The 17,616-nt window shown below is 42.4% G+C and overlaps 1 protein-coding gene across 1 annotated transcript in view; it reads right to left on the bottom strand.

Annotated features, from left to right (window-relative positions):
- LOC115126427 (protein piccolo-like) overlaps window positions 1-1,111 on the bottom strand; it is a 74,994-nt gene extending 73,883 nt beyond the window's left edge. The window contains 1 exon segment of the mRNA XM_065021499.1: window positions 879-1,111. Coding sequence (XP_064877571.1) covers window positions 879-1,087 — 209 coding nt within the window. The 5' untranslated portion in view covers window positions 1,088-1,111.
- Window positions 1,112-17,616: the final 16,505 nt, after the last annotated feature.

Genomic DNA, 17,616 nt, shown 5'->3' with positions numbered 1-17,616 from the left:
CAACAGAGCGAATTAGTGATAAGGAATTTGTGATAACGTGTATCGTGTGCCAATGTATATGTTAATGATACACTGGTGGGAATTGTTAGTCAATAGGGGACACACAGCCAGCGTCGGCCTGAATATCGACTCTTGACATATATTTGCAATAGAAGCTATGTAAATACGAGTAGGCTATGATATATACTTGACAACATTGGAATGGTGATATACAATGTTGGCACCGTGAGTGGAGAGGCTATTTGTTTGGGATGATAGCGTCCTTCGTGGGGAAAAATACGGTGGCTTGACAGAGTAATTTTTACCCAGGAGGCATTTCGATTCTTTACAAACCCTGGTGTCTTACCACCGATTTTACAGCGGCTATCCTTTGATAATGGCACAATTAAACGATTTACGGAGTAATTCGCATGCAAATAATTGTTACGAGAGATTATTTCAGTATCATACCATTTAGTGCATTCTAATATTTGATCTGATGCGCTATTGTTAACGAACTGACAAATTGTCCAGCATTTTACCAGATGCTTTAAATGAATAAATTACGCGAATTAACAATTTATGGTAAAAACAGCATTGGTCTTATGGCTATCAAGGCTTCAAGACTATCTTTGTAAATGTCAATAACAATAACCACCTATCCCATTGTTGAATGGTATCATCTATCCCCATGGTAAATGTGAATGGGTGTGAACATGCATTCTCCTTTCCTGTGCATTCATAGTGATACACTGCTGACAATCTGCAGTGCTCTGCCTAGTCAAAACACGGCACAAACACACGCCTTTCGTTCTCTTTCATGAATAGGCCCGTTAAATGACGGGGTACGGAGAGGAGTGGACATTTTAAAGTGCACAAAAATGCCAGTAATATCCTGCCTTCGAGCGGGCGCGCCCCCGGGCTTGTTGGCTTGCGCCCTTGACATAGCCGCGGCGAGTTGCTTTCTGTCATCCTCGCTGAGTTGGCTCAGGTCCACCTGTGCCCCCGTGGAGGTCCGAATGAAGCCTCCTTTCCCGTCCGGTGCGAGCCCCTCCGGTAATCCAGCAAGCACCCCTTCGCCGCCTTCGAGGCTCGCTTCGTTCCCCATGATGGCCCCCTCCCGCCGCCCCCCGTTTCGATTTCGACGCGACGCTCTGCGTTTCTAGCTCCAAAGAACGTGGTGAAAAGCGGTGAAAACGAACCCCCTCGACTCTGCGTGCATCTCAAATTATTTCTCCATCTTTACATCGCCCTCTCCCTCGTTCTCTCAGTTCTGTGTTGATATCGCGCATCTCTTCTGTCGATGGACGACGGTTTTCCGTGCGGGTCTGTCTTCAGTTCTATCCTACTACACCACATCCTCTCCCTCTCTCCCTGCGCTCTCAAACGCGCATGTTCCGCTTCTGACAGGTGACAGAAGACTTCACTGAAGGAAAAAATGTGGGCTTTAAAGAGATCAACGTTAACCGTTAAACACATAACGTGTAGGCTACAGAAGAGCTCTTGTTAGTTCAAAGGGGCAAGTGTATTTCCCTTTACTCATTTGTAACCTTTACAACAATGACACGACCTAAGCTGCTGACTATTGATTTCTGGAATACATGACGTCCTGGTGACATTTTGGCTATTATGTAAATATCACGATGATCATGTAATCTCAAGGTAGGCCTACAATGAGTGGGTTCAAGTGTTTAGGCATCACACATCCAGATGTATACACACACACACACACACACACACACACACACACACACACACACACACACACACACACACACACACACACACACACACACACACACACACACACACACACACACACACACCTAAATGCCAGTGATATGCCATTATAGCATTGTAGTGCTCTGGGTCAAGTGTGCAGGTGTGCATGCTTTTGTTCCAGCCAAAACACCTCTTCAATATATTATCACGACTTTGATTGATTTAATTGAAACTACACCTCGCAAATCATGTAGTTCTCCACTACCGGACTGGTAGCATACAACCTTGCATCCCACTGCTGGCTTGCTTCTGATGCTAAGCAGAGTTGGTCCTGGTCGGTCCCTGGATGGGAGACCAGATGCTGCTGGAACTAGTGTTGGAGGGCCAGTAGGAGGCACCCTTTCCTCTGGTCTAAAAAAGATATTAGATTGTGTAGGGTGCTGTCTTTTGGATGTGATGTTAAACAGGCATCCTGACACTTTGTGGTCACTACAGATCCCATGGCACTTTTTGGAAGAGTAGGGGTGTTAACCCTGGCATTTTTTATTTCAGTTAACTAGGCAAGTCAGTTAAGAACAAATTCTTATTTACAATGACGGTCTAGTGGGTTAACTGCCTTGTTCAGGGGCAGAACGACAGATTACCTTGTAAGCTCGGGGATTTGAACTTGTAACCTTTCGGTTACTAGTCCAACGCTCTAACCAATAGGCTACCCTTTCCCAATCTGGCACTCACACCTACTCATCCCCAGTTTACAATTGGCTCATTCATCCCCAGCTTGTTGCTGAGAATGTGTTCTCAGTCAACTTACCTGGTTTAATAAAATAAAATAAACTATCAGAGTTGGTGAACATGGGGCTTGGATGAGACTTCATTTCCCAGAGTGCATCACTATGGCTGGATCTGTTTATCTGCACTGAACCTCAATTAGCTGCTTTTTCCTCATACTGTATCCTTGACACTATTCAATCAAATCCTATTACCAGGTCTTTGGGGTGTTCTGGTACAGTTTGGATTCATGTACCAAGCAGAATAATGTTTATAGTTTGGACATTCATGTAGCATGTAGCATGTAGCTAATCCTGGAAAAATGGAATTTTTAATTGAAAATTTTTATTGAATAGGGCCCCTTGTGACTTGACTGATACACTAATACGCGTAAACATTTTGGTATTTACTCCACGTAAACAGTTTGGAATTTACTCCACGTAAACAGTTTGGTATCCACGTAAACAGTTTGGTATTTACTCCACGTAAACAGTTTGGTATTTACTCCACGTAAACAGTTTGGAATTTACTCCACGTAAACAGTTTGGTATTTACTCCACGTAAACAGTTTGGTATTTACTCCACGTAAACAGTTTGGTATTTACTCCACGTAAACAGTTTGGAATTTACTCCACGTAAACAGTTTGGTATTTACTCCACGTAAACAGTTTGGTATTTACTCCACGTAAACAGTTTGGTATTTACTCACGTAAACAGTTTGGTATTTACTCCACGTAAACAGTTTGGTATTTACTCCACGTAAACAGTTTGGTATTTACTCCACGTAAACAGTTTGGTATTTACTCCACGTAAACAGTTTGGTATTTACTCCACGTAAACAGTTTGGTATTTACTCCACGTAAACAGTTTGGTATTTACTCCACGTAAACAGTTTGGTATTTACACCGAATGTATTAATCTACATATAATAATCATTAAGTGGGTGCTTACATTTGTCCTATTTCACACATGTACAAGCATGAATTGGATTATTCTTTTTTGCATATCCCACTCCCCCTGATACAGGAATCAAACATTATTGACAGCAACCCTAGAGCAATTTGGGTTAAGTACATTGCTCAAGGGTACATCAGCAGAGTTTTGTTTAGTCTGTATTGGATGGTCATTTGAACCAGCAACCTTTCAGTTACTGTTTATTACAGTATTAATGGTCATTGGTTTATTATAGCCACCCAAACATGATGTCTAGTTTATGGGGAAAATATGTACCATTCTTTTCATTGTGTTTATTACAGTATTTATGGTCATAATGTTTATTAAAAACATCCACAAGATGAAAACTATTCACACAGTTTTATTATAGTTGGATGGTCATTGTGTTTATTATACATTGGATGGTCTCCAGATCATCTGGTTCATTGTGATTATTATAGTATTGGATGGTCATTGTGTTTATTATAGTAGTAACGGTCATTGTGTTTATTATCCAGATCATTGGTTTATTATAGTATTGGATGGTCACTGTGCTTTCCTTCAGTGGAATGCGCTGTCATGTGACGGTCAGTGCTTATTCACAGTTTACAGAGCTCCAGGCTGGATGTGTCCTCTGTGTTTACCCAGCTTTAGGCTCTCCCTCCCTGGGTAACGGCAGAGGAGAGGTCCTAGGGTGGGAGAGTCATTGCGGTGAGCAATTTCTCGAGAGATATCTTGTTATTGGCTGTGTTTCAATCCAAAAGATCCCTCGGCCTAAATTCATTGCCCTCGTGGATGGTAGTTTAAACAACTGGATGGTCATTGTGTTTATTATCCATCTGGATGGTCATTGTGATTATTATATATTGTGAACGAGGTCAGAGGAGGGTCATTGTGTTTATTATAGTATTGGATGGTCATTGTCTTTATTATAGTATTGGATGGTCATTGTGATTATTATAGTATTGGACGGTCATTGTGTTTATTATAGTATTGGATGGTCATTGTGTTTATTATAGTATTGGATGGTCATTGTGTTTATTATAGTATTGGATGGTCATTGTGTTTATGATAGTATTGGATGGTCATTGTGTTTATTATAGTATTGGATAGTCATTGTGTTTATTATAGTATTGGATGTTCATTGTGTTTATTATAGTAGTGGATGGTCATTGTGTTTATTATAGTATTGGATGGTCATTGTGTTTATTATAGTAGTGGATGGTCATTGTGTTTATTATAGCAGTGGATGGTCATTGTGTTTATTATAGTAGTGGATGGTCATTGTGTTTATTATAGTAGTGGATGGTCATTGTGTTTATTATAGTAGTGGATGGTCATTGTGTTTATTATAGTAGTGGATGGTCATTGTGTTTATTATAGCAGTGGATGGTCATTGTGTTTATTATAGTATTGGATGGTCATTGTGTTTATTATAGCAGTGGATGGTCATTGTGTTTATTATAGTATTGGATGGTCATTGTGTTTATTATAGTATTGGATGGTCATTGTGTTTATTATGTAGTGGATGTTCATTGTGTTTATTATAGCAGTGGATGGTCATTGTGTTTATTATAGTAGTGGATGGTCATTGTGTTTATTATACAGTGGATGGTCATTGTGTTATTATAGTACTGATGGTCATTACATGTTTATTATATCACTAGCCACTTTTTAAGTATTGGATGTCACTTTGTTTCACTTATTATACATTATGGTCATGTTTATTATGTAGTGGATAGTCATTACTGATTATTATAGTATTGGACTGCATCATTGTGTTTATTATAGTATTCATGGTCATTGTGTTTATTATAGTATTGGATGTTCATTTGTTTATTATAGACAAGTGGATGGTCATTGTGTTTATTATAGTATTGGATGGTCATTTTGTTTACTTGTTAGCAGTTATGGTCATTGTGTTTATTATAGTATTGGATGGTCATTGTGTTTATTATAGCAGTGGATGGTCATTGTGATTATTATAGTACTGGATGGTCATTGTGTTTATTATAGCAGTGGATGTTCATTGTGTTTATTATAGCAGTGGATGGTCATTGTGTTTATTATAGCAGTGGATGGTCATTGTGTTTATTATAGTATTGGATGGTCATTGTGTTTATTATAGTATTGGATGGTCATTGTGTTTATTATAGTATTGGATGGTCATTGTGTTTATTATAGTATTGGATGGTCATTGTGTTTATTATAGTAGTGGACGGTCATTGTGTTTATTATAGCAGTGGACGGTCATTGTGTTTATTATAGTATTGGATGGTCATTGTGTTTATTATAGTATTGGATGGTCATTGTGTTTATTATAGTAGTGGATGGTCATTGTGTTTATTATAGTAGTGGATGGTCATTGTGTTTATTATAGCAGTGGATGGTCATTGTGTTTATTATAGTATTGGATGGTCATTGTGTTTATTATAGTATTGGATGGTCATTGTGTTTATTATAGCAGTGGATGGTCATTGTGTTTATTATAGTATTGGATGGTCATTGTGTTTATTATAGTATTGGATGGTCATTGTGTTTATTATAGTATTGGATGGTCATTGTGTTTATTATAGTATTGGATGGTCATTGTGTTTATTATAGTATTGGATGGTCATTGTGTTTATTATAGTATTGGATGGTCATTGTGTTTATTATAGTATTGGATGGTCATTGTGTTTATTATAGTAGTGGATGGTCATTGTGTTTATTATAGTATTGGATGGTCATTGTGTTTATTATAGTATTGGATGGTCATTGTGTTTATTATAGTATTGGATGGTCATTGTGTTTATTATAGCAGTGGATGGTCATTGTGTTTATTATAGTAGTGGATGGTCATTGTGTTTATTATAGTATTGGATGGTCATTGTGTTTATTATAGTATTGGATGGTCATTGTGTTTATTATAGTATTGGATGGTCATTGTGTTTATTATAGCAGTGGATGGTCATTGTGTTTATTATAGTATTGGATGGTCATTGTGTTTATTATAGTAGTGGATGGTCATTGTGTTTATTATAGCAGTGGATGGTCATTGTGTTTATTATAGTATTGGATGGTCATTGTGTTTATTATAGCAGTGGATGTTCATTGTGTTTATTATAGTATTGGATGGTCATTGTGTTTATTATAGTATTGGATGGTCATTGTGTTTATTATAGTAGTGGATGGTCATTGTGTTTATTATAGTATTGGATGGTCATTGTGTTTATTATAGCAGTGGATGGTCATTGTGTTTATTATAGTATTGGATGGTCATTGTGTTTATTATAGCATTGGATGGTCATTGTGTTTATTATAGTATTGGATGGTCATTGTGTTTATTATAGTATTGGATGGTCATTGTGTTTATTATAGTATTGGATGGTCATTGTGTTTATTATAGTATTGGATGGTCATTGTGTTTATTATAGTATTGGATGGTCATTGTGTTTATTATAGCAGTGGATGGTCATTGTGTTTATTATAGCAGTGGATGGTCATTGTGTTTATGATAGTATTGGATGGTCATTGTGTTTATTATAGTATTGGATGGTCATTGTGTTTATTATAGTATTGGATGGTCATTGTGTTTATTATAGTATTGGATGGTCATTGTGTTTATTATAGCAGTGGATGGTCATTGTGTTTATTATAGCAGTGGATGGTCATTGTGTTTATTATAGTATTGGATGGTCATTGTGATTATTATAGTATTGGATGGTCATTGTGTTTATTATAGCAGTGGATGGTCATTGTGTTTATTATAGTAGTGGATGGTCATTGTGTTTATTATAGCAGTGGATGGTCATTGTGTTTATTATAGTATTGGATGGTCATTGTGGTTATTATAGTATTGGATGGTCATTGTGTTTATTATAGTAGTGGATGGTCATTGTGTTTATTATAGTAGTGGATGGTCATTGTGTTTATTATAGCAGTGGATGGTCATTGTGTTTATTATAGTATTGGATGGTCATTGTGTTTATTATAGCAGTGGATGGTTATTGTGTTTATGATAGTATTGGATGGTCATTGTGGTTATTATAGTATTGGATGGTCATTGTGTTTATTATAGCAGTGGATGGTCATTGTGTTTACATTTACATTTATTATAGCAGTGGATGGTCATTGTGTTTATTATAGCAGTGGATGGTCATTGTGTTTATGATAGTATTGGATGGTCATTGTGGTTATTATAGTATTGGATGGTCATTGTGTTTATTATAGTATTGGATGGTCATTGTGTTTATTATAGTATTGGATGGTCATTGTGTTTATTATAGCAGTGGATGGTCATTGTGTTTACATTTACATTTATTATAGCAGTGGATGGTCATTGTGTTTATTATAGCAGTGGATGGTCATTGTGATTATTATAGTATTGGATGGTCATTGTGTTTATTATAGCAGTGGATGGTCATTGTGTTTATTTTAGTAGTGGATGGTCATTGTGTTTATTATAGCAGTGGATGGTCATTGTGTTTATTATAGTAGTGGATGGTCATTGTGTTTATTATAGTAGTGGATGGTCATTGTGTTTATTATAGCAGTGGATGGTCATTGTGATTATTATAGTATTGGATGGTCATTGTGTTTATTATAGCAGTGGATGGTCATTGTGTTTATTATAGTATTGGATGGTCATTGTGTTTATTAAAGCAGTGGATGGTTATTGTGTTTATGATAGTATTGGATGGTCATTGTGTTTATTATAGTATTGGATGGTCATTGTGTTTATTATAGTAGTGGATAGTCATTGTGTTTATTATAGTATTGGATGGTCATTGTGGTTATTATAGTAGTGGAAGGTCATTGTGTTTATTATAGTATTGGTATAGTATTAGTATAGCTTTGTGTTTCAGTTGAACAGAACAGCCTTCTGCATGTTTCAATTGTAAACATAGTAGGCAGTAGACTCCTCCTCTCTCAGTAGTGTCTCTCTCCTCTCTCTTGATCTTTCCATCACTTTCCTTTCCATCGTATCTTTCCTCTCTCTCTCTCTCTCTCTCTCTCTCTCTCTCTCTCTCTCTCTCTCTCTCTCTCCTGCTCACTACTCTCTTCCTCCCCTCTACCCCTCTCCGACTCTCTCTCTCCCTTTCGTTTCCTCTATTCCTCCTCCTCCCCTATCCCTCACTCATCCCCTCCCTCCCTCTCTCTCCCTCCCCCTCCTTCCTCTCCCTGGTGGTGACAGTGTGTGTGTGGATGGAGGTGTGTTTTAGTCAGGCGCTGGGTGCTGTCTCCAGTGATAAACTATGGTATTGAACAGAGAGCCTTCCCCACACTGGGCTGGCCACTGGAGCGAGCCCTAATGGCCTCTAGTCTGTGGAGCGGAAACAGCCCATACGCGCTCACAAACACACACACCACACACACACACACACACACACACACACACACACACACACACACACACACACACACACACACACACACACACACACACACACACACACACACACACACACACACACACACACACACACACACACACACACACATAGGCATACACCCTACACACCCACACACACACAGAAGCGTGCATACACTGGTGTACACACTCATATCCGTACACTGACGCACACTCATTTGCATACATGTATACACATGTATACACTGGTGTACACACTCATATCCGTACATTGACGCACAGTCATTTGCATACATGTATATACAAGTATGCAAATGAGTGTGCGTCAGTGTACGGATATGAGCGTGTACACCAGTGTATGCACGCTTATGTGTGTGTGTGGGTGTGTAGGGTGTAGGGTGTATGCCTATGTGTGTGTGTGTGTGTGTGTGTGTGTGTGTGTGTGTGTGTGTGTGTGTGTGTGTGTGTGTGTGTGTGTGTGTGTGTGTGTGTGTGTGTGTTTCTAAGCCAGGGAAGAATGTAATGGAATCTGGTAACCAGATCACACACACTGGGCTGTGTTCATTACATTTTAATACACACCTGAGGGCCAAATGTGACTCACTAGTCGCTCACAGTGAAACTAGTTTCATTTCAGTCTGAGCTATCCAAAATAGTTCCAGATGATTTGTACAATATTAATAGAAATGCCATAATATATATTTCACATAGTAAGGGATCAATATCAAATAGATTTCTCTTTCCATCAAACAAGACAAGAATAAATATGTAGTGATACAATTCCTACCACTGAAATCCTACAGTAAGTGTTCACTGAAATATGCAACCAGTGAACATCCAATCACCAGCCTTGGCAATTCCAAGGCAAATCCCTCCCACTCTGCAGCAACAGGTGTCAGAATCAGAAAGTTAGTTTCATAAAGAGAGAGAAGCAGTCACATACCTTTGTCAGGGTGTATATCCTGTGTCTGTGTCCTCTACTACCACTCTGAGAACAGGTTCTTCAGTGCTTTCTCAGTAGCACTAGCCCTGCGAGCGGAGCGATGTTTAACCAGAGGTCTATTAGTCCTGAACCCTTTCTATTCCCATTAGCGACCTGGCACACGCCTAACTCTGCCCTTAACACCAGATTCTTCTGACCGCTGACCAGAGAGAAGCCCTGAACTAAAAATATTCTTAAAGGAACAGTGTACTCTATCTCCTTCTCTCTTTCTCAAGACACACCTCATAATCCTCTTTACTCTGAGAGATAGGCCAATCACGAACTATACTATAATCTGTTGTTGTACACCAGCAAAGTTCAGCCTGTCACTCAGACGACTCCGACTAGGGGTCAAAACTGGGGTCAAATTCCACCTTTAATCTGGAAAGGGATTGAACACAAGTCTCATGGTATAAAACCATCAGTCAACTCCTAAAGCAAACACCACTGAACATCCCAACATGAGTAATGCCGCTAGGGCGTATTTCAACACATGTATACAACATGCATACTACTGCGTTCAAGCAGCTCGCTGTCAACAGATTACTGCATCTTTTCCTCTACAATGCCTAGACAGCCTTCTGGTTACATAACGTATCTATCTAAACTCTTTGTTCCTCGCACACTTCATACTGCCAAACTGATTTACAGAGCTCTGGGTCCTATTTTGTTAGGCACCAAACAAGAGAAAACAGAATGAAAGGGGAAACTAACTTAAGCTTGTCCAAAACATTTTGCTACGGTGTGTCCTAATGAATATGACCCTGTTTTGGTGAAGTAGGAAGATGTTGCCCCTAGACACTGACGCTCGACGGTCAGTTTAGCGTTTTCCTCATAATTGTCAAGGTAGGGTTGGAGAAGGGTAAGCTGATAGATCTGCAGAACAGGACATTCAGGCATTGTCTGCCAGGATTTGTTTTGGTGCTCTGACCTCACCAGGAGGGTGAGGCTGATTAATAAAGGACATCAGGTTCTTCTGTTCTTAACGGGATTGACAGGTCAGAGAAGTCCCTGGTCGCATTACCCTGTTCGGATGTTGCATGCATCAACCAATGGTTGCGTGCCATGTCGTCGACCATGTCATCGACTGCCAGATTACAATAACAAATGATATGCTTAGTTGATTCATAAAATACTTATTAAGGTGTTGTACGATCTGTCAGGCGTCAGCAACGCGTCTTAACCATTGGTTTCCCATCCAATGATTAAGGTAAGGGTCAGCAAGACCCATAGTCCATCATGCCCCATAGAATTGGCTGATCCTAGATGGGGCAGTAATACACTTTTTACACTATTGAGATGAGCTATACTGTTTCAGCCATGGCTGCTGGAACCATGTTGGAAAGGGAAAGAAGTCAGCTCAAGTCAGCTCAGTACAGTTCAGGTAGGCATGAAGGTGTGAACAGGGTCTATCACTGCCTTTTATCTGTCTTCTCAATTCACTCACTCCAACAAATTTGCATTGAACCTTTATTTAACTAGGCAAGCCAGTTTAGAACAAATCCTTATTTACAATGACGGCCTATGAACAGTGGGTTAACTGCCTTGTTCAGGGGCAGAACGACAGATTTTTTTACCTTGTCAGCGCTGGGATTCGATCGAGCAACCTTTCAGTTACAGGCCCAATGCCCTAACCACTAGGCTACCTGCTGCCCCAAATGCTCAAATGAACTCTCTCTTCCCATTCTCCTTCCTCTCATCTCCATCTCCTCCTTCTTGTCCCTTTCTCTCCTTCTCTCTAACCCCTCCTCTCTTCCTCTAACTGCAGAAGGATTCCTCAAATCAGTTAACATTTCCAGGCGAATATGGTGATGTAGCAACACCATCGAATTATTCAACTGTAGTGAAGTGGGAGGAGTCCCTTGACAACTCACTGTCTAATCCTTCAGAGCGGGGGGGGGCAGACATACAGAGAGTTAGAGAGAGAGCAACAGAGTGAGAGAGAGAGACAGAGAAACAGAGTGAGAGAGAGTGAGAGAGAGAGAGAGAGAGAGAGAGAGAGAGAGAAAGCAAAAGGAAGAGAAAGGGGTTCCCTCCTTCATTTGTGCTCTCTCTCACACACCCCGTTGTGAATCCCTAGCAACACCTATTGTTAGGGATGTGCGTCACAGGTGGTGATGTCACTGTAACAAGGCCGGTCCACTTGGTACAGATTAGGAGGAGGAAGGTGGAGAGAAGGTGATTAGCCAGGCTTGTAATAGATGAGTCACACTGAAGGACACACACACATACACACACAGGCAGAAAAAAAACATGCATACACACACACATACACACACAGACACACACGCAGTCACACACGCATACAAACAAAGAAGGCAAAAACACACACCTACGTACAGGTCTACATACTGTATATTAATTCAAAAACATTATAAACATTGCGGTAAACATTCAAGGTGAAATACACCCCGAACACATTCAAAACAACATGGGTTTTGACAACAGCAAATGGAGGATTCGTTGAGTGCAGTAATCTCGCCTGGGCAAAACCAAACCATACAAACTCCAAGGCAACTCAAGTCTCTGACACAACTTTCTCAAAATGAACTCCCCAAGCAGTTGTTCTATAGCCTGGTCCCAGATCTGTTTGTGCTATCTTGCTATATCCTTGTCACTCATTGTCACACCAACAGGCATGTCCTTCCACTTAAAGGTCAACTTTGGGCACCAAAAACGGTCCAAGTCTGCCTCTTTCTCAATTTTCAAACCAATTTGCGCCGTGACCAACGTAGCTAGTTCCTTAGCTAAGCTAGCCACTATAGCTAGCCTCCTCCAGTATGTGTTGATGTCATTTCACAGGATTTATTTTTTGGACGGAAGCTGTAGACATTGGTAGGAAATGGCACTTCTGTAGCCAAATATCTTTGTCATTTTGTTTTGTTTTTACATTTACATTTACATTTAAGTCATTTAGCAGACGCTCTTATCCAGAGCGACTTACAAATTGGTGCTTTCACCTTATGACATCCAGTGGAACAGCCACTTTACAATAGTGCATCTAAATCTTTTAAGGGGGGTGAGAAGGATTACTTTATCCTATCCTAGGTATTCCTTAAAGAGGTGGGGTTTCAGGTGTCTCCGGAAGGTGGTGATTGACTCTGCTGTCCTGGCGTCGTGAGGGAGTTTGTTCCACCATTGGGGGGCCAGAGCAGCGAACAGTTTTGACTGGGCTGAGCGGGAACTGTACTTCCTCAGTGGTAGGGAGGCGAGCAGGCCAGAGGTGGATGAACGCAGTGCCCTTGTTTGGGCGTAGGGCCTGATCAGAGCCTGGAGGTACTGAGGTGCCGTTCCCCTCACAGCTCCGTAGGCAAGCACCATGGTCTTGTAGCGGATGCGAGCTTCAACTGGAAGCCAGTGGAGAGAGCGGAGGAGCGGGGTGACGTGAGAGAACTTGGGAAGGTTGAACACCAGACGGGCTGCGGCGTTCTGGATGAGTTGTAGGGGTTTAATGGCACAGGCAGTGAGCCCAGCCAACAGCGAGTTGCAGTAATCCAGACGGGAGATGACAAGTGCCTGGATTAGGACCTGCGCCGCTTCCTGTGTGAGGCAGGGTCGTACTCTGCGGATGTTGTAGAGCATGAACCTACAGGAACGGGCCACCGCCTTGATGTTAGTTGAGAACGACAGGGTGTTGTCCAGGATCACGCCAAGGTTCTTAGCGCTCTGGGAGGAGGACACGATGGAGTTGTCAACCGTGATGGCGAGATCATGGAACGGGCAGTCCTTCCCCGGGAGGAAGAGCAGCTCCGTCTTGCCGAGGTTCAGCTTGAGGTGGTGATCCGTCATCCACACTGATATGTCTGCCAGACATGCAGAGATGCGATTCGCCACCTGGTCATCAGAGGGGGGAAAGGAGAAGATTAATTGTGTGTCGTCTGCATAGCAATGATAGGAGAGACCATGTGAGGTTATGACAGAGCCAAGTGACTTGGTGTATAGCGAGAATAGGAGAGGGCCTAGAACAGAGCCCTGGGGGACACCAGTGGTGAGAGCGCGTGGTGAGGAGACAGATTCTCGCCACGCCACCTGGTAGGAGCGACCTGTCAGGTAGGACGCAATCCAAGCATGGGCCGCGCCGGAGATGCCCAACTCGGAGAGGGTGGAGAGGAGGATCTGATGGTTCACAGTATCGAAGGCAGCCGATAGGTCTAGAAGGATGAGAGCAGAGGAGAGAGAGTTAGCTTTAGCAGTGCGGAGTGCCTCCGTGATACAGAGAAGAGCAGTCTCAGTTGAATGACTAGTCTTGAAACCTGACTGATTTGGATCAAGAAGGTCATTCTGAGAGAGATAGCGGGAGAGCTGGCCAAGGACGGCACGTTCAAGAGTTTTGGAGAGAAAAGAAAGAAGGGATACTGGTCTGTAGTTGTTGACATCGGAGGGATCGAGTGTAGGTTTTTTCAGAAGGGGTGCAACTCTCGCTCTCTTGAAGACGGGAGGGACGTAGCCAGCGGTCAGGGATGAGTTGATGAGCGAGGTGAGGTAAGGGAGAAGGTCACCGGAAATGGTCTGGAGAAGAGAGGAGGGGATAGGGTCAAGCGGGCAGGTTGTTGGGCGGCCGGCCGTCACAAGACGCGAGATGTCATCTGGAGAGAGAGGGGAGAAAGAGGTCAGAGCACAGGGTAGGGCAGTGTGAGCAGAACCAGCGGTGTCGTTTGACTTAGCAAACGAGGATCGGATGTCGTCGACCTTCTTTTCAAAATGGTTGACGAAGTCATCTGCAGAGAGGGGAGGAGGGGGGAGGGGAGGAGGATTCAGGAGGGAGGAGAAGGTGGCAAAGAGCTTCCTAGGGTTAGAGGCAGATGCTTGGAATTTAGAGTGGTAGAAAGTGGCTTTAGCAGCAGAGACAGAGGAGGAAAATGTAGAGAGGAGGGAGTGAAAGGATGCCAGGTCCGCAGGGAGGCGAGTTTTCCTCCATTTCCGCTCGGCTGCCCGGAGCCCTGTTCTGTGAGCTCGCAATGAGTCGTCGAGCCACGGAGCGGGAGGGGAGGACCGAGCCGGCCTGGAGGATAGGGGACATAGAGAGTCAAAGGATGCAGAAAGGGAGGAGAGGAGGGTTGAGGAGGCAGAATCAGGAGATAGGTTGGAGAAGGTTTGAGCAGAGGGAAGAGATGATAGGATGGAAGAGGAGAGAGTAGCGGGGAGAGAGAGCGAAGGTTGGGACGGCGCGATACCATCCGAGTAGGGGCAGTGTGGGAAGTGTTGGATGAGAGCGAGAGGGAAAAGGATACAAGGTAGTGGTCGGAGACTTGGAGGGGAGTTGCAATGAGGTTAGTGGAAGAACAGCATCTAGTAAAGATGAGGTCGAGCGTATTTCCTGCCTTGTGAGTAGGGGGGAAGGTGAGAGGGTGAGGTCAAAAGAGGAGAGGAGTGGAAAGAAGGAGGCAGAGAGGAATGAGTCAAAGGTAGACGTGGGGAGGTTAAAGTCGCCCAGAACTGTGAGAGGTGAGCCGTCCTCAGGAAAGGAGCTTATCAAGGCATCAAGCATTATTGATGAACTCTCCGAGGGAACCTGGAGGGCGATAAATGATAAGGATGTTAAGCTTGAAAGGGCTGGTAACTGTGACAGCATGGAATTCAAAGGAGGCGATAGACAGATGGGTAAGGGGAGAAAGAGAGAATGACCACTTGGGAGAGATGAGGATCCCGGTGCCACCACCCCGCTGACCAGAAGCTCTCGGGGTGTGCGAGAACACGTGGGCGGACGAAGAGAGAGCAGTAGGAGTAGCGGTGTTGTCTGTGGTGATCCATGTTTCCGTCAGTGCCAAGAAGTCGAGGACTGGAGGAGGCAAAGGCTGAGATGAACTCTGCCTTGTTGGCCGCAGATCGGCAGTTCCAGAGGCTACCGGAGACCTGGAACTCCACGTGGGTCGTGCGCGCTGGGACCACCAGATTAGGGTGGCCGCGGCCACGCGGTGTGGAGCGTTTGTATGGTCTGTGCAGAGAGGAGAGAACAGGGATAGACAGACACATAGTTGACAGGCTAGAGAAGAGGCTACGCTAATGCAAAGGAGATTGGAATGACAAGTGGACTACACGTCTCGAATGTTCAGAAAGTTAAGCTTACGTAGCAAGAATCTAATTGACTAAAATGATTAAAATGATACAGTACTGCTGAGGTAGGCTAGCTGGCAGTGGCTGCGTTGTTGACTTTCTAGGCTAGCTGGCAGTGGCTGCGTTGTTGACACTACACTAATCAAGTCGTTCCGTTGAGTGTAAAGTTTCTACAATGCTGCTATTCGGGGCTAGCTGGCTAGCTAGCAGTGTTGATTACGTTACGTTGCGTTAAAAGAACGACAATAGCTGGCTAGCTAACCTAGAAAATCGCTCTAGACTACACAATTATCTTTGAAACAAAGACGGCTATGTAGCTAGCTATGTAGCTAGCTACGATCAAACAAATCACACCGTTGGGACTGTAATGAAATGAAATGAAAATGTGATACTACCTGTGGAGCGAAGCGGAATGCGACCGGAATGCGAAAGTTCTATTCAGTAGACGTTGGCTAGCTGTTGGCTAGCTAGGAGTGACTCCTACGTTAAGGACGACAAATAGCTGGCTAGCTAACCTTGGTAAATTAAGATAATCGCTCTAAGACTACACACTCTAAACTACACAATTATCTTGGATACGAAGACAGCAAAGACAACTATGTAGCTAGCTAACACTACACTAATCAAGTCGTTCAGTTGAGTGTGATAGTTACTACAGTGCTACGGTAGACGGTGAACGTTAGCTAGCTGGCTAGCTGCTGGGCAGATAGGAGGACGACGAAATACGATAATTACGCAATTATCTTTGATACAAAGACGGCTATGTAGCTAGCTAAGAAGAAATTGCTAAGATTAGACAAATCAAACCGTTGTACTATAATGAAATGTAATGAAATGTAATGAAAAGTTATACAACCTGCAGACCGAAGCAGACCGAAGCGCGGATGCGACCGCTCGCTCCAACCCGGAAGTAAGAATTTTAAGCATTAAATGGCCTGCTATGATGGTTCATTGATCGGTTATACCGTTTAAAGTCATTTGTCCCCCAAAGTCGACCTTTATAGCTGGAATCCACATCAGGTTAAGCAGCACCACTGTTTTACCCCAACACATTTGTTTTTGTTTATGAAACAGGAGAGGAGCATCATGGTAAAAAAAAAGTGCAATAAATACTTTGCTGTTCTGTCGTGCAATAATGTGCAACGATTTCTGAGGGGGAAAAAACACTGTTCGTTGTTGGAAGTCATTTCTTTCTAATTGTAACATCACAAACGGATGTGGCAGTTTCACCATTACTGATTCCAGCTTTAAAGAGACACTGATTGGAACATGTTTTTGTGTTGCTCATTAGAAAAACACGTTTTCAGTCTTGGAGGTGTGTTTCCTGACCAATTCAGCATTTGGTTGATGATGTTTGTCCCCCCATAAGACACTTAAGACATGGAAGCCTAGTTCACTTCCTCACAATCCCCAGAATAAATCTAAGACAACTCAAGAAATCTGGAATTAATTTTCATGTTTTTGCAGAGGATGTTTTAGTTGCGCAATTTTACCTCTGACTAAGGTGTTTGGTGCAGTATTTCTGAAGTAACAAAATGCACAACGTGTTGTGTTATGGAAACAAAGTCGTAACTGCTGGGCAGGTCTGGACAGTTTCACTGTCACCGCAGCTGTTCACCCCATGTTAGTCGGCAAATGGACATCGTCAAATCAAAACCTTCATTTTAGGCGAGAATGACTTTGTGATCAAAATGTAGTCAATTTGAACAATAAAATAACTGTTTCTGACTCATATCGATAACACATAGGCTGTTTTCAAAGGGATTTGTTGCTTTTTAACTCTCTTTAACACTGGACACTATACATCTGTATTCCAATGGCCATA

This window comes from Oncorhynchus nerka, linkage group LG8 (genome assembly GCF_034236695.1).
Source record: "Oncorhynchus nerka isolate Pitt River linkage group LG8, Oner_Uvic_2.0, whole genome shotgun sequence".
Taxonomy (NCBI): Eukaryota; Metazoa; Chordata; class Actinopteri; order Salmoniformes; family Salmonidae; genus Oncorhynchus; species Oncorhynchus nerka.
This window is presented reverse-complemented; position numbering and strand designations above follow the sequence as displayed.